The sequence below is a fragment of the Cydia amplana genome, chromosome Z, assembly GCF_948474715.1.
Source record: "Cydia amplana chromosome Z, ilCydAmpl1.1, whole genome shotgun sequence".
Lineage (NCBI taxonomy): Eukaryota > Metazoa > Arthropoda > Insecta > Lepidoptera > Tortricidae > Cydia > Cydia amplana.
In genome coordinates this window covers 12,536,825-12,558,687 of record NC_086096.1, presented here as the reverse complement: position 1 = coordinate 12,558,687, position 21,863 = coordinate 12,536,825, and the positions used below count along the sequence as shown (strand labels likewise).

Below are 21,863 nucleotides of genomic sequence, written 5' to 3'. Positions count from 1 at the left end.
CTATGGTTGTAGGAGTAATAAGTTTGAGTAAAGTCCCATAGATGGCACTATACTGACACGTCGTAATAACTCAATTACAAAAATATAGATGGCATTTTAAACAATCCGTAACTAAAAAAATTATATTAACAATTATGTTATTAAAAATATTATTAATGTATTAAGTAATTTGGATATAAAGCCAATAATTATTAAGTAAAAATATTTGTACTTAAATTTTGTAATTCGAGCTTTGAATTCTTACAAACATGTAAATGAAATAAAATTTAATATTACAACTATTAATATTATAACATTAATAAATATTACAACTATAAAAGTACCTACCTATCAAGTACTAGTTTAAAACGTCAAACTGCTTGGCTACGTAGGTCCATTGATACCTATTTTAATTTAATAACTTAGTTTCAGTCTCTTGCGGTCTTTTCGATCTACTAGTTCTAAGAATAATGCAGGTTTTATATTAGGAATCAAAATATATGTATTTTATGAATAGATAGGTAGAACTAATCTAGTAGTTGTGTGTTCAATGAATTCAATGTAAATTAGTCCAACATTTTTTTACAGCAAGTGTGACTACTGTACGACTCGTAAACCCATCGCAAACCTTATTACAGGCCAGCAAAAGTGTTGTTATTTATTAATAATAAGTGCTGTTAATATATTAATAAAATAATTAAGGTAACAATTTAATCACTACCAGGTCCTGGTTTAATATCTATTAACTTATACGTTCAACAATATTTCTACATATGTAATATGCGACTTATAATAATATGTGTTGTATATTAAATATATACATTTATTTAATAACATATTCAACATTGTTTATTACTGTTAGTAGGTTAGATGACAGTTTTATTGCATTAAGAATGGGCGTCAAATAGGGAACAGTTATATTGCTGTCGGCTAGGCTTTTTGGTATGGCGCTAGCTTTGAAGAGCCATCACGGCTTCGGACTTCGCCGTTTCTTTTGCACGTGAGCGTTAGAACGGGATGGCTATAGTAGCATTAATAATCGCACAAACTCTAATTTCGTCCCTCGCGCCCTTTCGTGTGCTTTCGTGCCGATCTGAATAACCGGTTTTGTTTGTGGAACGGTTGTAAACCCGACCGACCAATGGCTGCTCTGGGTTTCCAGCAGGCGTTCTATTGGCGACGGGTGAGCGGTTCGGTTCCGAGCGGGGTAGAGTGGGGTGGCGCGGGGCAAGGGTGCGCCTCACCGGTAGCGCGCGCAGTTGTGTTTCGCCATTCGAAAAGAAGGTTATTGTTGCAATGAGACGGGCATCGGACTATCGATAAAGTGTGTTTGTATGTCGTTTTCGTCGATAATAAGTGTTGTGTTTACTTTCACCCGTGCGAATGTCTCAATCCTTACCTTTTTGTTTGTTTCTTTTAATCACTGCCGCATGGGACGGCGCTTACGTTTCAGTTAACCTTTTATTTTGAAACGATGGAACGTTGTTCTTATGGTTTTTACACCAAAAGGTATTTTATGTTATTTTTTTATTTTATGATTGCGATCGGTGTGGGTGCGTCGCGTGTGTCTAAGCTATTTGTCATCGATATAGTGGACACGAATAGCAATATCAACATTGACAAACCGAGTGTGACTAGACTGACATAATAATGAGTGAAGGAGAAAGGATAAAATTTGCCTTGATTGTACCCTATTTGGGATGATTTCCGACATGACACCTCAGTGTATCCGTTCGCTCACCCTGCCATAGCTATAACGCAAGGGTAGAGCACTGGTGTAATGGCAGGGGGCTCTGTGGCTATTATTATTGCAAGGCTTCTGGTAAAAGCTGACAATGTGAGGCCCTACCGCTCGACGGTCGGCTGTTAGGGGAGGGAGGACGCCGTCTGTCTGCACACATGCAGAACCGGTTCGCGCTCTGACTCCCCTTGTGTCGGTTCTCTCTATCTAACACCACGCGAATCCAAGGCGCCCTCTCTCTCTCGCACCTTTTCATTTATTTTTTGCTTCCCCTTGTGAAATAATGCCAGACGGGTCGTTCCGTTCCTTATTATTATTTTAGTTATGTCTAATCCCCTAACTCATCACGCTTACTAATATAACAAATACTAATATCTTCTAAAAAAACTTTGGAATAGTTCAGAGTTATATTAATATAGTTCAGCATGTAAATAATTTTAACGGGTCTTAGTTTAAGTTTAGATGCTACTGATGCTAGTCTGATGCATGTTAAAAAGTAATACCATTTTACAAAAACCTTGGTAGTGTGTACCTATCTAGTTTTAAGCTTGTACTCTATTGTGAACACTAAACAATCCAGCCAAGTTAATCTATTCTTGTGCTCGACTGGGTTCCCACTCACCTCCTTGGTACTGGTTACTGGTACCTATCTAGTCGTACGACGTATAAAAAACACATACAGCACTAACTATGATGATGTGAACTATGATTAATTGATTATGTATCTGCAGATACATAATTATAAATTATAACCTTCTTTTAGTTTTGTTTCGCGAATCTTCTAAGTTTTCATGAATGTCATAAATGGACGTGTTTTCTAGTATGTGTATGTAATCCGCTCTAAGTTGAGTGAGACTTCGCGATTTGCAATAAAACTTGGTACCTATCTTTTATGGTAGAAACGAAAGTAGATAGTGAAAAAAATATTATGAAACGTAGGTATTAGTAGATTTTGTCATAAGGGAGCAAAATGATATATCTACGGCAAGGGTGTATATTGAATCCTGAAACAAGCGAAGGATTCTATAATAGAATCCCGAGCGTAGATTCAAGTGTTAACGCGCAAGGCGGCACTTTGATCCCTACTAACTGGGAAGAAAAGGACCACTTTCATTCCTCCTAGCAGGGAAGAAAAAGCATTTTTTCTAATAAGTGATGTGAAAAAGAAATTACAATTTCTTTTATTTGAGTTAGTATCCCTGTCTTCAATTTATTTCCATCCTGCAGGTTTGCCGTGGCATACACTGTGAACGCACCCTTATGAGCAGTATTTCGAGTTAAAAACAGTTGTCAAATAGCCTTTCAAATTACCAAATTAATACCATCTTTGTCAAATTACCTTAAAACTAAACTAACTAAAAAGTAAACAGTACCCTACACATTGTATGTGGCTTCGCACGCCGTTTCGGTGTGCGAGCGGGATATCACTATATACGCGCATAGCGTTGTCACGCTCATACAATGGATCGACGTGCGAATTCGCACCAGTGTGATAACCGCGTCAGTCAAGTTTACCTTTAATACTATACACAGATTGTTTATTACCATATGATTAAGGTATATCTTTTACACCAAAAATCATCCCCTAAGGCAGGCGAATGGGGTTGAAACTGTTGGAAGTTGGAAGACAGTTTTATGTGCGGACGATGTCGTAGGCACTAGGCAGAAGCTAGTCGAGCAAGGTAATTAAAATTTTAAAGAAAGTGATCTCACGGGTCTGTAATAGATATACAGATTCTGTTTAAGTATATGCGTATATATGCAGCTTACGATAACCCCTGATATCTACATAGACATAGAACATAGGAAGCCATGTACGTCCTCTCGCACACCGATACAAAATGCACACCTTAATCCTGTTTGGTCTTGTATATACATACCTACAATACACACACCCTTGCGCACTGTGCACCCATAAATTTAAGCATTGCAATTGCTAATTATAGTCATTATGTGTTCGCCTGGAAAGCCGAAGGGCTCCTTTATTTAATCGACTTCAAAATTGCAAAAGGACGTTTGACTGGTATTGTAGACCTTTCTGTTACACGCGTACATCTAATCGAAACATCTGAAACAAGTGACCTGAATGGTCAGAGTGCCTACCGCGAACCACGTTCGACGTGTTGCCTCTCTGTCGCACTTGTAAATTCGTACGTAAGTGTGACAGGGAGGAAACACGTCGGACGTGGTTCGCGGTAGGCCCTCAGAACCGAGTAGGCTAATCCCGTCAAGAAGCACGGGTGTGTACATAATACCTATCCACTGTCGCGCGTGAGAAATACATACATAGGTACTTATAATGTGTTTCTTTCTAGTTCTAACTAGGCATAGACTAAAGACTAAAACAAGACGAGTGTTCTAGGACAAGTAGCGCAACATGTGTTTCTGTGCTATTTGTCGTAATAAATAATTACTTGTCCCTTCTTAATTCTCTAATTACTTTTATTCACTACTTGGTAATCGCTTACCATCAGGCGATTCGTCTACTTTCGATACAATATCATAAGAAAAAAACCGGCCAAGTGCGAGTCGGACTCTCGTTCCAAGGGTTCCGTACATTACACAATTCTTAACAATATCAAAAACGAATTAAGTCCGACTCACGCTTGACTGCACAGTTCTAATAGGTTTTCCTGTTATCTATAGGTAAAGAACTATATTGAGTATTTTATTCATAATTTTAAACCCAGTAGTTTCGGAGATAAGGGGAATTACTTCTAAATCGTTTATCCTAAAATTATTAAAAAAAAAATATGAGATTCTCATAATGTGCTCTTTCATTTGATATGTAACATGATATAGTTTAAAAACCTTTTTTTTAACTTTCTCGTTTACCCCGTTTCGTTATAAGTTGCCCCCATGTGTAAAATTCATTTGTTTTCGTTACATGTCCGTCTTTGGGTCACAAACTTACATATGTGTACTAAATTTAAACTTAATAGGTCCAGTAGATTCGGAGAAAATAAGCTCAGACAAGACAGACAGACGCACGAGTGATCCTATAAGGGTTTCGTTTTATCCTTATTAGGTACGGAACCCTAAAAACTATCCTTAAACCCAATCAGCAGGAATCTATAACGGTACTAAATTGGTAGAAGCTTACAAAATATGACTTTATATATTTTCGTTGCCAAGTTTCACTTTTAAAGTAAAAAAATAAAATATCGATATAATTCCACCTACATGATAACATCACTAACTCACGTAACGGTGAGTTCACAACTTCACTTGCCTGTCAAAGCTGCGGGACTATACTTCGTTTTTACATATAAAACGCTCGCGCGCCGCTCACGTCCCGCCCGGAAAACGCGCCTGTGTGACGGAACCTTAAGCCGGGTAAGTAAAATTTTGCTAACGAGGTCTATACCTAGATTCACGATAGCCGCAGGCTTGAATTATAGACTTCGAGTTTGCAATATTTTTACCCCCGGAGTTAATATAATTTTTTCGTCACACTTGCAAAGAAAAAAACTTAATATGCTTACTTAATATATAGTTAAGTAACTGTTTCTCGATCTCACTTATGGGTGCGGCGCACCAAGGTTGCGGTGCGGTGGGGGGGGGGGGGGGGGGGGGGGGGGGGGTTAGGGCTATAAATCGACTATAACTCACTGGATGAACTCACTAGGGCTATAACTCACTGGATGAACGATCATAACTTAGAAATAATTTTTCAAAGACTTAATGCAATTTGGGCCCTACCAAAAAAACCCCGTTACAAATAGACTTCTCATACAATAACATAAAACTAGAATGCGTTGATAGCTTTACACTTCTTGGCTTGGATATCGACTCCAATATAAATTGGAAAGCGCACGTAAAAAAGATTGCAAATAAAATGTCTAAATTCACCTATGCATTAAGAGAACTAAAAAAAACCACTGACCTAAAATCTGCCCTTGCAGCTTACTACGCGTACGCCTATTCATGGTTAAAATATTCTATCATCCTATGGGGGAATAGCATAGATGCAAACGAGTTGTTTATTCTCCAAAAAACATGCGTAAGAATATTAGCAAATATCTATTGCCCTGACAGTTGCCAACCCTACTTCATAAAATTTAAAATCTTAACCTTAACTTCAATTTATATCTTTGAAATTTGCAAATTTGTACGTAAATACCCCGCTCTATTTAAAAAAATTGCTGACCAACCTAGACGATACGAATCGAGATATAAAAATAACCTTATACATACAACAAACTCAAATCTGAAACTACATAGCACCAAACTCAAATCTGAAACTACATAGCACAAGCCCACAAAATATGGCCATAAAAATTTATAACAATTTACTTAACGAAATAAAAGACATCGAATTGGAAAAAATATTTAATAAAACTTTAAAACAATACTTAATCAAAAAATGTCATTACAGCTTACAGGAGTATTTTAATGAAAATGAGTAAACAGCAAATAAATATTAGGTACGCTGGTCTAACTTCTAAATACCTACTTGCGAGTAAATATAGCTGATCCATTTTACATAATCGTACTTGTTGTGTACCACGGTCTCGGTGCGAAAGAAAAATGTACATACCTACTTATTTGTATAATTCTAGAATATTTACTATTCAACCACCCTGCAATTGATGAAATTATGCTCGAAACGACTAGTATTGTTTACATATCTACCTGATTGCTGCGCCCAGTGTGCGCCCATCAGGGTTTCATGTGTCATTCATTTGTGTACCTACCTATACTCTTAAGTACTTGGAAAACCTGTAATGTACATGTGAATTGCAATAAATAAATACAAATACTATAGATGGTCAAACCTATTTGTCAGTAAATAGGAACAAAAACAACTATACTCATCCTTTTCTTTTGGGTGCTAGAGTACTAATGTAAGACAACGATAGTAGGTATGACTATCTCTGTCTATGTTTGAAATAAGACAGTCCTTTGACACACTATATTATAGCGACATCCCGCTCGCACATCGGAGCGACGTGCGAATCGCAGCCAGTGTGACCAACCATGAATCTAGTATTTTAACTGGATCGGTCATGAGGGGTGGGGGGAAATCACCCAACGGGATAGTCTTATGTATAGCCTGACCAGTAATATATGATAATTGTCAAGAGGGCGCTGTTATTCTCATGTATAGGGTGACAATTCAGTGTAGTATGAAAAAATTAGTTCCAGTGAAATTCCGCAACATGGCGCACCCTCAATAGATCCTGGTTCACCTATAAGAGTAGCAGCGAAAGCGCTATTATTGTTTGTCCTTGTCACTGTCTCACATTTTTTTTTTATTCCTCACCGTAAATTAGTATGGATTATGGTGGGCTTGGAGGATATAATCAAACGGAGACGCCATGTCTGTAATTTTCTGTACAAAACAGTCTGCCGATTTTTGCGGGGGAGGGGAACGTCAAATATATGCGTAACGTAAAAATAGCCATGTCAGATAAACGTCAGTCCATACATTGTGTATGACCGTTGGCCGCCTATTTTCGACAGAGGGGAAAGCCTGTTAATGGCTACTCCATTTAGTTGTATCCTCCAAGATGGTGGGCAACAACAAATAAATTCGACCAATCATAGTGTCGCATTGCGTATGTTTTGTCCCTCAGGGAGGCACGCGTACATACCACTTCTATAGGATCCTACCTTCTATGTATATAACCACCTTAGTTAAATTAACAGTGCAACAGCAACACTATCAGATACGTCAATTTACTGTCACATTGATAGCTGTGTGCGGCTACAGTGCAATGTCAAAAAATATTAAATAAAATAAAATAGTGAAAATTATCACTACGTTTTATATTTAGTAATCATAGTATAATAATTAATATCCTTTAATGTTTAATTACTGGACCCTAGTTCTTTAAACCCTTAGCAGATCTAAGTGCAATACATTAGCCATGTGTTGCTCCCTTCTAAGAAACGAAAAATTATAAATGCCAAATAAACACAGGTAGTCACAGGTATCGTTAATACGCGGGGTGTCGTTGTCGTTACTAACCTTTATGTTGTTGTATTCCTAAGATGTTAGTTATTCCTTGTGATAAAGTTCTCAGTTAATTAATTCGGGCTCACGTTTCAGATCGGAGATACTAGACAACATCCAAAAGAAGAAAGATCAAGATAAGGAGCAGATTCAAAGTGCGGGGTTCCAGCAGGTGTCAAAAGGGGAGAAGGCCGGAGGCGGGCCAGAGAATGCGAGCCCCGCAGTGACGCAGCATGTCCCGGCGCAGCTGCTGTCCCCGCCCCCCGCGCCCGCGCACCAGGTCCAGCCCGCCGAGAAGGACAAGACCATCAAAGTAGCCAACTCTACCACAATCACACTCATCGAGAACGGCTCTCTCAATGCTGACAAAGACAAAGACGCTAACTACCCTAAAAACTATTTCACTTTAGAGCCAAAGAATGATAAAAAAGATGACACCAACAAAAATAGTATTACTATAACTAGGACGGTGCCCAAACAGTCGCCTGGCCAGGACAAGCCAAAGGGGCAGCAGAAGCCAAACAAGAGGCCCTTGCAGTGTTTGGAAACACTTGCAGAAAAGGCAGGAATCACTTTCGAGGATAAATACGAAGCTGCAAACACTCTATTAGCGCTAGATAAACAGAACAATACCTTTCGAAGGCCCCAAGAATTAAAACAGCCTAAAACGGAGCCGGATAATCTTGTTCAAAACGAGGATTATAGATATAGGAATCAGAAAGAGGAGGATGATAAATTGCAGGTATGGTTTATTTAATTAGTGAACATGTTTTTATTTTTTTGTACTTAACTTTTTTTAAGACAATTTTTTTTTCTAAATATATTTAAAGTAACATTAAAGAATTAAGTAACATTGTAGGTTCAGTAGGTTGTCAAGGACAATAAAATGCCATGGTTTGACGATTAATTATTGTTATAATGGATAGACTACACAACTACAGTGTGGTACATGTTTCAAAACATCACATTTAAGTTAAATTAAAAGCATAAAAAGAAGTAATAGTCTTTATAATAAATAAATCATGAAGAGACTTGTTTGTATAGCAAGATTTCATGAAACAAGCACCTGGTCTTAAATTAGGTTGATTTGGAAATAATCAATTTCTGAGGATTTATGTATCTAATACACTCATGGACCAATTTAGTAGTAGTAGTAGTAGTAGTAAACTCTTTATTGTACAAAAAGACATATTAAAAATTAACAAAAAAATAGTAAGAGGAACAAAGGCGAACGTATCCCTTTGAGGGATTTCTTCCAGTTAACCTTTGAGTAGATACCAATTTAATTACAATAAAAAAAAAGTTCAATTACTAATTTTGGGATTAGGTGCTGTAATCCAGTACTTAATTAAACCTTATTTATGCATTCCTCTAAATTTGTCCATGTGTATATTTAATGATGATTGTGAGTTGTTTGCCTATGGATAACTTTTCACTACTTCTTATGTGATTAAAAAACATTTTAACCTAATGTAGTGGCACCAGTGACCAGTATTCTGACATTTTCATCCAACATTTTTGTCTAAGATACTAAGGGTAGGAAGCGTCTTTCTTAATGTGGCAACACTGTCCAGTAGCTGCACAATGTGACCATATTAGGAGATTGGTTCCCTACACTTATTTTCTTCGATAAAAATTTTACTGTTACTTGTTCCTGTCGATCACTGGTACCTATTACTTTCATTTTAACCAAGTTTGTTTTTCCTGCAGATCCAGCAGCAAATAATCCAGCAACAACAACAGCAGCAACAGCAATTGCAGCAGCAACTACAGCAGCAGCAATTGCAGCAGCAGTTGCAGCAACAACAACAGTTACAGCAGTTGCAGCAGCAGGCCTTGCAACGGCAGCACCAGGCCATACAGCAACATATTAAAAACCAGCAAGACCAACAAGAGCTAGTATGTATAATATGTATATACATATTAAATTATGTTTCTATACAGATTGTTTGGTAATTCAAATGGCAGATAAGTTGGTTCTATTACTATCTTGATATCTTCTCAGGCCTCATAAAAAATCTGTGCCCAGTGGCAAATGATGGACCAAACATCCTGTATAATTAGTCATTGCAATTATTATATTTACTTGTACTACCATAGCCAAAAAAGTATTAGGAATCAATGCATTTTTTATACATAACGGTAAATTTTATTTTGAAAATATGTATCAGAGCATTTCATATATTATATGTACGTGCATATTGTTGCGTCAGAAGTCTTAATTGTGTTCTTATTTTCTGATAGTTGCAGAAGCAGTTTCAACATCAACAACAGCAACAACAACAACAGCAGCAGCAACAACAGCAGCAACAACAGCAGCAGCAGCAACAGCAGCAGCAACAACAGCAGCAGCAACAACAGCAGCAGCCGAAACAAGAGCTACAGCAAGTTACTCAACAGCAAGAATTGCAACAGCAAAAGTTTTTGCAGGTTTGTGATATAATATAGCAGGGATGTTGCGAATATCCGCATCCGCAACCGCAGAACTACCGCATTATTTTCAACATCCGCATCTGCATCCGCATCCGCATAAAATCGATGCGGAGTTTAATGTGGATGCGGATGTGGAACAGGTCGGTACAGGAACGTATTAGCATTAGCGTAAGTGCTAGACTGCTAGGTAATTTAGTCATTAGCCAAAAAAACCTATTAGAAATGAGCAATTAAGCGTGAGTGGGACTTAATGTACGGAATCCTTGGAACGCGATTCCGACTCACACTTGGCCGGTTTTTTTAAATAAAAATTACTAAAATGTAATATTTGCCGTTTTTTATGTATCTATCCGCATCCGCGGATGTGAGCCTTTAAAAATCCGCGTCCGCGGATGTCAAAAAATCGGCATCCGCAACATCCCTGTAATATTATCATGCCGCGATCAGAAAGGGATTAGAAATAACAGATTTCCATACACTTACGTCAAAATCAATATGGATTGACAGCTATCTCAATCCCTTTCTAATCGCGATTCAGTAATATAATAATAGGCCTTTACCATCTGTGTCAGATGTTTAAGCAGCATCCCGGTTACGACACTTGTGTTCGTGGCTGTAAAGCCCTATACGAGAGAGGATCCCTCGGAATTCCAATTCCATTTAATTGGTTAAGTGTAAATATTTTGGACACTTTGGTCCATGTCAATATTTAATACATTGACTGTTACCTAATTAGAACTTTAGAGCAAATCCTCGTATGAATGAATAAACTAGTTTCTTTTAGCGTATACTGTCATATGGCAAAGAGAGCCGCCATTCGTAAAGTTATGAAGGGGAAGTTTGGATTTGGGATTTTGTCTAAAATTATACGCATATTTACAAACCACACAGGGTGCCAGCTATAGTTATTGGCCACTCTTAACAATAAGTGACTTGTTTCTTTCTGCCTCACTGTGGAGCCGTAATGTCACCCTATCTATATGCTCAATAAAATAAACAAAACTACAAATGTCACACGAATATTTAATTTGTATTTTTTTTAAAGGGAGTAACACTCTTCTTCTTGATTAATATAATGGGATAGCAAATAAAATATTGGGATACCGCGGCGGTAATACCGCCTCGCTTTATACGAGGGCGAACTTTTCTGTGCAAGTAGACACCCTCCATAATACGCGAGCCGTTCCTCCCTCTAATCTGTATAGGTACATATTTCGCTCCCCTATAATCCCGTCGCCATTTTGGAAAAGTACGATTTATGCGCACCTATGGTAGCCATATTGCAACGACGCATGCTTTAATTAAATGTGGGGTGCGGGTCTAACAATGCTCTGTATGTTATTACGCATCAATAGTTAAACGAGTATAATGTTATACAATAACGCAGCCAGTTGTTACATAAGACTTTTTTGCCATTTAGTCAGTAATAATATTACTTCATGGCAGTTTAGTTCATGTAATAGTAACAGTAGTAAAATACTTTATTGCACAAAACGAGTACATAACACAGATAGAATATAATAAATTTCTCTTTCAGCTAATTATGTCGATGTCTTAGGTAACTAATTTGTTTGTGGGGTATTTCTTTCCATGTTAACTTTTAAACGTAAATAGTTTATTAATAACATAAAATACAAGTTTTAACTAAGGCGAGGGTTACGAAAGATGAGTACGATATGAAAAAAAACCGGGGCTGTTTCCTTTCTTTTGTGAACTGCGCAGTGCGCACCCCTCTTTAGTAACGTCTAAAGTACAGTCAGCAGCAGAAGTTGCTAAGCGGGCCTGGTGTTCATAATGATTTTGACGCGACTTTATTGTTAAGCGAATAAGAGGTAATTTTGAACACCTCATCCGCTTAGCAACTTCTACTGCTGACTGTTGCGTCGTTAGATTTGAGCATATGTATGTGCTTTGCAGTGGTGTGTTTTTTTTCTAATTGTATGTGTTTGTGTGAATGTAATTTCTACCGTCAGGTGGTGAACAACCAGCCGGTGCACACGCAGCAGTTCAACGTGCCCGGCATCGGCGAGATCAACCTCAGCTTCCTCGCCTCGCCGCAGAGCAACGTTAATCTGCTCTTCGACAAGAGCCAGAAGGCCGGCATGAGCGGCGACATCAAACAGCAACAAGTACGTACAATACAACTATCTATTGGAATGATTACTTCTTGACTGACACGGTCACCCACAAGCCGAGCTAATATTATTTCCAAATTAAATGTAACATTTCCTTTTAAAGGTAATTTATTCGGCTTAACTTAACATCTCAAAATTATTGAAATTATTTTAGCGGTAGTTTTTTAAATAATGTTTATAATTATTCTACAGCAATTAGTAGACGGTCAATCGCAAGTAGTCCAGCAGCAGATGAGCATGGCGCAGCACGAGCAGACGCAGCAGCATCACCAGACAGTCACGGTCGTCTCCTCCATGCCCAGCTCCCTGGCCGCGCACCAGGTGAGTAGTGCAGTAGACCAGCCGCTGGTCCAGCAGTAGAGGAGCATGGCGCAGCACGAGCAGACGCAGCAGCGTCACCAGACGGTCACGGTCGTCTCCTCCATGCCCAGCTCCCTGGCCGCGCACCAGGTGAGTAGTGCAGTAGACCAGCCGCTGGTCCAGCAGTAGAGGAGCATGGCGCAGCACGAGCAGACGCAGCAGCGTCACCAGACGGTCACGGTCGTCTCCTCCATGCCCAGCTCCCTGGCCGCGCACCAGGTGAGTAGTGCAGTAGACCAGCCGCTGGTCCAGCAGTAGAGGAGCATGGCGCAGCACGAGCAGACGCAGCAGCGTCACCAGACGGTCACGGTCGTCTCCTCCATGCCCAGCTCCCTGGCCGCGCACCAGGTGAGTAGTGCAGTAGACCAGCCGCTGGTCCAGCAGTAGAGGAGCATGGCGCAGCACGAGCAGACGCAGCAGCGTCACCAGACGGTCACGGTCGTCTCCTCCATGCCCAGCTCCCTGGCCGCGCACCAGGTGAGTAGTGCAGTAGACCAGCCGCTGGTCCAGCAGTAGAGGAGCATGGCGCAGCACGAGCAGACGCAGCAGCGTCACCAGACGGTCACGGTCGTCTCCTCCATGCCCAGCTCCCTGGCCGCGCACCAGGTGAGTAGTGCAGTAGACCAGCCGCTGGTCCAGCAGTAGAGGAGCATGGCGCAGCACGAGCAGACGCAGCAGCGTCACCAGACGGTCACGGTCGTCTCCTCCATGCCCAGCTCCCTGGCCGCGCACCAGGTGAGTAGTGCAGTAGACCAGCCGCTGGTCCAGCAGTAGAGGAGCATGGCGCAGCACGAGCAGACGCAGCAGCGTCACCAGACGGTCACGGTCGTCTCCTCCATGCCCAGCTCCCTGGCCGCGCACCAGGTGAGTAGTGCAGTAGACCAGCCGCTGGTCCAGCAGTAGAGGAGCATGGCGCAGCACGAGCAGACGCAGCAGCGTCACCAGACGGTCACGGTCGTCTCCTCCATGCCCAGCTCCCTGGCCGCGCACCAGGTGAGTAGTGCAGTAGACCAGCCGCTGGTCCAGCAGTAGAGGAGCATGGCGCAGCACGAGCAGACGCAGCAGCGTCACCAGACGGTCACGGTCGTCTCCTCCATGCCCAGCTCCCTGGCCGCGCACCAGGTGAGTAGTGCAGTAGACCAGCCGCTGGTCCAGCAGTAGAGGAGCATGGCGCAGCACGAGCAGACGCAGCAGCGTCACCAGACGGTCACGGTCGTCTCCTCCATGCCCAGCTCCCTGGCCGCGCACCAGGTGAGTAGTGCAGTAGACCAGCCGCTGGTCCAGCAGTAGAGGAGCATGGCGCAGCACGAGCAGACGCAGCAGCGTCACCAGACGGTCACGGTCGTCTCCTCCATGCCCAGCTCCCTGGCCGCGCACCAGGTGAGTAGTGCAGTAGACCAGCCGCTGGTCCAGCAGTAGAGGAGCATGGCGCAGCACGAGCAGACGCAGCAGCGTCACCAGACGGTCACGGTCGTCTCCTCCATGCCCAGCTCCCTGGCCGCGCACCAGGTGAGTAGTGCAGTAGACCAGACGCTGGTCCAGCAGCAGAATGGCACAGCTATGCTCGTGGCGTATTTCTTTAACCACGCCACTTAATCGTAGTTTATGTGACTAGGAACTTTGCTACTACATAATGAAGGGATAAAAAATACGAGTGTGGGTTTATGAATGATGGTAACCCTGCAACTCCAGAGGAGTTACATGCGCGTTGCCGACCCTAACACACCGCACTTACGTTGAGCTGTGGCAACCTTACACAGCAAATACTAAAAAGTGTGTAAATATGTAGGTAAAATACTAGGTATTTTAATTCGAGTAAGGATAGTTAGAAGGCATTCGTTTTGTGCAGGTCCAACAACAGCAGTCAGCGGCGGGCATGCAGCAGCAGACGAGCGCCGGCATCTCTAGTATGCCGCCGCTTCAGAGCCTGCCCCCGAACACGCAACACCCGCAGCAAATCAGGTTGGTATGGTACTCCGCAAGTTGTAGAGAATAGCGCTCGAAAAAGTTTAGAAGTTTCGCGGCTTTCTTAATCCCATTATTAATTAGTAAAGTTATTACCTAAATCGTACAGTCACCAGCATAAATATATGACTGTGGGCAGCCGTGCAAAAATATCTGATGCTCCATTGGAGGCATAAGTATATGACGACACTACCTCGGTAAAAATATGTGATGTTTTGTGGCCGGCAAAAATATCGTTAGTCTGTATCCGCATAAATATCGGATTGGGTAGTTTTAAAAATATTTGATGACTCACAAAAATCAAAATGATGTGATTACTCTCATCTGGCATAAATATCTCTCCACTGGGAATGCAAATACATCGGATGGCAGACGGACCGCCTTTATATCTGACACGAAATTATGAAATATGTCATCAATCGGCAAAAACGAACCATACCTGGATAGCATAAAGCCTTAAATTGTATGAAGTGATTTGACAATTCACGAAAAGAGTGCAGACTTGTCATTGCATATGTCTGTCTCACGTATTTCATTTGCAATTTTAAATTGTGACATAATAAAAAATCAGGTATACTTTTAATAGAAGATGTGTAATAAACCTCCTTACATAAAAAAGAATGATGAAGAAGTCAACTTGTGAGACTGTGACAAGGACAAACAATAATAGCGCTTTCGCTGCTACTCCTACTGAAAGATACATAAGACTATCCCGTTCGGTCATTTCCCCACCCCTCATGCCAGATCCAGTTATATACTAGATTCATGATACGTTCAAACTTACAAATAAATTATATCCATTTTATTCCGTCAAATCGATGATAGAATATAATGTGAGACAGACATATACAATGACAAGTCTGCACTGTTTTCGTGAATTGTCAAATCACTTCATACAATTTACGGCTCTATACCAAACATGTATGATTCGTTTTTGAAGATCGATAACATATTTATGATTTTCCAACGTGTTAGATATATAATAGGCGGTCCGTCGTCCATCCGATGTATTTGCTTTCACAGTGGAGAGATATTTATGCCAGATGAGAGTAATCACATAATTTTTGATTTTTATAAGTAATCAAATATTTTTAAAGCGATCCGATATTTATGCGGATACAGACTAACGATATTTTTGCCGGCCACAAAGCATCACATATTTTTACCAAGGTAGTGTCGTCATATACTTATAGCTCCAATGGAGCATCAGATATTTTTGCACGGCTGCCCACAGTCATATGCTGGTGACTGTACATACTACGTGCCACGCGCGTATATACGTGCGCGCAGCATGCACATAAGGGTGCTATTCCATCTGTCCAATATTTATGTCCAAAGTGCATTTGATCAAAGAAATTGGGTGACTTAATCAAATTTACTAGAAATACCGACATTAAGTGGAGAGAAAATATTCTTAACGCTAACTTACAGAGCCAAGTATTTAAAAATCTCAGCTTTTTATTATGCTTAGGTTCGTTAGTGTATTTTTTCTGCGGTTATTATTGTTATTAATCTTGGAGGATATAATCAAACGGAGACGCCATGTCTGTAATTTTCTGTACAAAACAGTCTGCCGATTTTTGCGGGGGAGGGGAACGTCAAATGTATGCGTAACGTAAAAATAGCCATGTCAGATAAACGTCAGTCCATACATTGTGTATGACCGTTGGCCGCCTATTTTCGACAGAGGGGAAAGCCTGTTAATGGCTACTCCGTTTAGTTGTATCCTCCAAGTTATTAATATAAGAATACGTGTTGATTTGCAGCGCCGAATGGGGCCACAGCCGCGTGCAGGTGATCCAGCAGCCGCTGCAGAACAGCACGTACCTGCAGCAGCTGTACAACGCGCAGGGCCCGCTGCTCATGCCCGGCAACATCCTGCACCCCGGCATCAACTCGCAGCAGATACAGGTATTTGAATATATTTGAATACTGCTCATGCTCAACGTCGTTTTGGTATTTTTGGTGACTACTTTAATGCTTCGACAGAAGATAAGATACGGAACTCTTCGTATTTTTTTAAATGTCGTGGGAATAATGGTACTATCGAATAAAAGTTGAAGGAGTTGAATTGCAATCGCAAATAAACAGGAACATGTTTACCAATACATACAATTGTGATCATTACTTCTTTTTTATAAGGTGAAAGTCGTTGACGTTCACAGCCCAAACAGGTCGACTATGCAGATTCATGATACACCATTACATTTCTATAATCCAAACAAAGTAACCATGTTGGTTACGCAACTCAATTAGCATAGCATTATCCGTAAACAGTAGTATTTCGCACCAGATGGCTGGCGACAACCGCAAATTATTTTTTTGAAAAGCTTTTCCTCTTTGAAAGGCTTGATCCCCGAGGCGGCGGCTTTTCGTGTTTCTAATTAACTTGTCACGGACGAAGATATTGACAACGTATAATGATTCTCGTCACAACGTTTTGTTACACACAAATTATCTTTTTACGTAAGTAAAAAAAATTGTCTTGTATTGTGTTTCAGGTGATCGCCGCGGGAAAGCCGTTTCAGGGCAACCAACTGGCTCCGCACATGTTGACTGCGCAGGGCAAGCAAGTACTGCAGGGGCAAGCCGGTTGGTACCAATACTGATACATTTCACTATATTACTCGTACATCTTTACGAGCATACTTTTTACCCTCTAGCTAGAGATATGCATCTAATCTAAAGGTCCACATTATTAATACATTCCACAATAGTAATATTAGCCAGTCTGCAGGCCAAGGGTTAATTATAGTTAGTCTAACAATACCTGTAACAGTCCAGCAGCTATGAACAGTCAGCAACAGAGAGCCCTTGCATAGATGGTTGTATGCAAAGGTGCTAAGTTAATAGTATTGCTGAGTTTACTTACATTAATTCCTGCTATAAATAGTTGTCCCAAATAGACAGATTGCGTTGCTAATAGTGGTTATATTGACCTTTACTGTCGTGAATAAATGTTTTTATTTAAAATAGCGATTGAATGGGAAAATTTTAAATACTTAAATAATTCTGGCACTTATTTAGATAGATCCTAGAAGTTAAACATTTTAGTACTATTTACAAATAATGTACGCGGCAAACCGTACACTGGCTTTTCAAGAGCGTGGGCTTACAGTGCAAGGATCAATTCTATTCCTGATGAGCGAATTATTGCATTATAATTAAAAATACATCTGCAATTTACATCACTTGCAGCTAGTAGCCTCATAAATCAAAATCAACTAAAATTATATTTTTTTAGTATGGTTCGCTTTTTGAGAGTAGAATCTGTCCTTGCATCGAAAGCGCCACCAGCACCCACCCTACTTTCGTACATCTTGTGTAAATCATTCGCTGAAGGCGTGCGGGCTTTGTTGCTCTCAGAACGCATTCAAATTAGTCATCAATGTTTTCCTCACGACATTTTTGCGCGGCAAAATTATTCATCATATGTTCAGTACTAGCAGCTTAGGTTCCGAAAGCGATAGCGTAACTAACACCGCTACCCACAGCTGGCCAACATTCGCTGATACAGTATCCTAGTTACTCATCGGTTGTTGCACCCCTTGTTGCAATAGTGCAGCCCCCTCTGTAGAATTTACCTATAAACCCTCATAGTATATTCAAGCAGCTCTAATGTATTTACTATCCCAATGTGAATATGAACTTCCACACTATTTAGTTTTTCAGTAAACTTTGCAGGTCTAACGACGTATCAGGAACAAGGTTTATAAATTTTGGAATTGGATTATAATTTGGTTTTTCAGTCTCGTGATTGATGGACTGTGTGTCTTGATTTTACGAGGGAGTCTCGTTTTGTTTCCTTATTTGGTACTGATCAAAATAATAATTGGCATTTGAATTCCGTTCTGTTCCAAGCTTTTGTTGAAAACGTTGAAGCGATTGAGTTCTGTTTTTGTAGGTTCTAGTTTGGAGCGTCCGCTTTTTTACACATTTATTGTTACATTCTTTTAGTTGTAATTGAAGCACTTATTAACAATTATTTAGCTTGCTTTTAGATAAACTCACTTAGTTAACCAAAAAAGCCAGTGAGATCTTAAAAGTTTTTTTTGTGAAATAAAGTCTGAAACATGACCCAATTAACCAATATCAAAATGACACTCAACTTTTAAGATTTCCTTGAACATTCTGGCTGTCTGTATAATATTTTCTCTCTTGTTATGATAATGTTATCATTTTATAAAATTACTTTCTCTTCTCAGGGACTGAAATCTCAAACTAAGATTGAGCAATGACTTATTGATCTGTGAATAATGATTGATGTGTCGGAAAATTCCGTATATTTTTTTATATTTACCGTATATTTACACAATTTCGTATTCTAAGAATAAATTTGCAATGTCAGCATTGAATAATTTTACGGTTTAGACTCTTAAGTGAGTCTAAACCGTAAAATTATTCAATGTTAGTATGTCTCACAACAGTTTAAATTCGAATGTCAGCATTGTTTTAGTAATATATCGCTATTTAGATAATTTTGCCTCAAATGTCTCTGAGAAGAATGAAGAAATAATAAAATAAGAGGATAGTGGACGACCACTTCTCCGTTCTCCATACAACATTAGGATTTAGAACGAATAACTAATTCCATACAAATTTTATTTGCCGCAAAATCAGATAATAATTCAAAAATCTGAAAAAAAAAAAACGAAGGGGCATATCCGTGATTAATATATAGACATCAAACTTTGTAATAAAAATTATTTCTATAACGTTAATATCCAGAGGGAAATGGGAACTACGTTTGTATGGAAAAGCATTCTCGCGCGATCTTCCACTTTCGTCTGAAGTACTTTGCTACGTTGGCTACGCCATGACACATGAAATCGTATTCAACGTAAGGCCAGTGCTGCCAAATACGGGATAATTTCGTACAAGCTGTATTTGGCGGACTGGCGGTTCCTTATGACACATCTAAAAAAATTGAAAACGCTTATACCTATTTGTAGTTCTCACAGATGCATATCATCAGACTAATCTTAAATTCGTTATACATTTGCCATTAAATAACTATACATTTGAACATGTTAATAATATTCAAAATTAACAGTGAGATATCAAATAGTATTGTGGCGTCTCCTCCAGCTATCACGTCGGGGTCACCAGTTTAGCGAAGGTAGAGAGAGGGCAATAGAGAGTACTCTCTCCAGGCGAGTGTTATGCCTGGGGACCGAAGTCCGCTGAGAGATAGTCAGAAGGAGTATTATATAGAAGTGACATTTGAAACTCCGTAAGTGCGATGTAGGTTTGTCATAGAAATAGAATGCGACAATTACAAGTCTCTAAGGTTTCTACCTCACTAACGCCATCTGTTAGAATTATGTGGCAAGTCGTCGACAGTGACAGCTGGAGGAGACGCCACAGTATCAATTCAGTTATTTTACCACACCATATACCATATTATGTTCTATACGGCTCGCAAGAGTCGTGTAACAGCGTAAATGTCCAGCTCGGTGTCGAGTGGGCATCGAGATTAGCACGTGTGGCCGCGACTCGCTTGTCTTCATACCTCAAGTGATCAAGTCAATTGACGTATGACGTAACGCACGGTCAGCCACGCAACGTTGCGGTTGGTACAGTTGTGTAAAGGTGTGTTGGTGCGCCAGCTCCGTTCCCAGGCTACACGACGATCCCCACCATCCCCACCACGCAGAACCAGACGTTCGTGTTCAGCCCGCTCGGCGTCATCAACTCGCAGCCCAGCCTGCTGCCCGCGCACTCGCAGCCCTCCGCCTCCGGCATCTCGCACCAGAAGACTAATGAAATGCACAAGGTATTATGCCATCATCGGAATTGCGACCTTATGAGTTAGTTTGCGGTTCAAACATACGTCAGAATAAAATGATGATACGCTTATCTTTTAAGGTTTTATAAACCTAAGGGGCTGTTCATAAATTACGTCATCTATTTTTGACGATTTTTGACCCCCTCCCCCTTAAATGATCCCGTTTCCTCCTACGTCATGCTACCATCATCCGATGTCCATAACCCCCCCCCCCCCCCTAATTTGAAATGACGTAATTTATGAATAGCCCCTAAGGGTCTTTTGTGAAAAGCTGACTCAGCGGCCTTATATCAAGCCCATATTCATTCGTGATGGCAGATGAGATGTATTTGAACGTATGTTTTTTTTTTTACGAAAGAACTTATAATATTGAAAAGGTAGAAAAAAGCTAACGTTTTCTGTTTAATATGAATTGGCAACACGTTCTATGTCCGCACATGTGCATTATACAAAAACTTGGCGGGCATCGAGCGTAAGCTGTCTGTACCTGAACGTATACCTAGTAATTAAAAACTATAGGAATCCGTCACATGGTGCTAGAATGCCCCAACACCAAATTCGGTGGCAACATTGAAGAGCTCAAAACCTTGACTGGGAAAGCCGTGGATTATTTTAAGAAATCTAGCTTTAAATTTTAAATTTATAACGCAGTGACATGTATAGATATGCCATACGATAAATCAAAATAGGAAAACCCGGCTTCGCTTGGTTACTTTTGGTAGTGTGTTGTTAACGTAACCATATGTGCCGTTGTGGTCGGGCAGGTGATGAGCGGCGGCAAGGTGGCGGGCGGCAAGGCCGGCGCGGTGGCGAGCGGCGCCACGGCCATGCCGGTGGCGGCGCAGTGCGTGCAGGTGTCGCAGCCCGTGCTCGGCGCGCAGCAGCAGCAGGCGCAGATCATTAGCCCGCTCCAGGTGCGTACCCCTAACTAGTCATCATAACCCACTGACAATCCAACCTCTAGACTGAGCTTAGGCCAATTCTTTCATGAAACCGATGCTGCCAAAAATACGGGGGTGCGGGGGGACGAGGTGAGCGAATCCCGTGCCGTGATTGGTCCGTTCAAAGACACGGACCAATCACGGCACGGGATTAACTCGAAGATGGAGTAACGCTACCGTATGTGTGGCAGAGGGGGTAGCGCGACTATGCTATGTCTAGAGGTTGGATTGTCTGTGTCATAACCATAGAGAAATATAATAAGACAAGAGTGCTCACTCCATACATCAGTTAGACGGTTAATTTCAGTATCTACATCTAGCATCGAGTAGCGGAACTATCAGTACTGCTACTTGACAATAGATGTAGCACCGACCGGAAAGTCTTATCTCAACAGCATTAGACTTTCCGGTCGGTGCTACATCTATTGTCAAGTAGCAGTACTGATAGTTCCGCTACTCGATGCTAGATGCTAATAGTGTTTTTGATACTAAAACTGATGTATGGAGCGAGCAATCTATTAATTTTTTTCTCTATGTCATAACTATACTAAACCAATTTCTC

The 21,863-nt window shown here is 40.7% G+C and overlaps 1 protein-coding gene across 8 annotated transcripts in view; it reads left to right on the top strand.

Moving 5' to 3' along the window:
- The first annotated feature begins 978 nt into the window (after positions 1-978).
- Positions 979-21,863, top strand: part of LOC134661321 (polyhomeotic-proximal chromatin protein-like) — a 50,748-nt gene continuing 29,863 nt past the window's right edge. For 3 of the 8 annotated variants that reach the window (XM_063517331.1, XM_063517326.1, XM_063517329.1), the window contains exons 1-12: positions 979-1,488; positions 7,776-8,421; positions 9,390-9,578; positions 9,924-10,109; positions 12,086-12,241; positions 12,440-12,568; positions 14,457-14,569; positions 16,339-16,483; positions 17,074-17,164; positions 18,245-18,280; positions 20,182-20,348; positions 21,125-21,274. In XM_063517331.1, coding sequence (XP_063373401.1) covers positions 1,454-1,488; positions 7,776-8,421; positions 9,390-9,578; positions 9,924-10,109; positions 12,086-12,241; positions 12,440-12,568; positions 14,457-14,569; positions 16,339-16,483; positions 17,074-17,164; positions 18,245-18,280; positions 20,182-20,348; positions 21,125-21,274 — 2,043 coding nt within the window. In that variant the 5' untranslated portion in view covers positions 979-1,453. The remainder of the gene's footprint in view (positions 1,489-7,775; positions 8,422-9,389; positions 9,579-9,923; positions 10,110-12,085; positions 12,242-12,439; positions 12,569-14,456; positions 14,570-16,338; positions 16,484-17,073; positions 17,165-18,244; positions 18,281-20,181; positions 20,349-21,124; positions 21,275-21,863) is intronic. The other 5 variants (XM_063517328.1, XM_063517327.1, XM_063517330.1 and 2 more) reach the window with 4 other exon arrangements.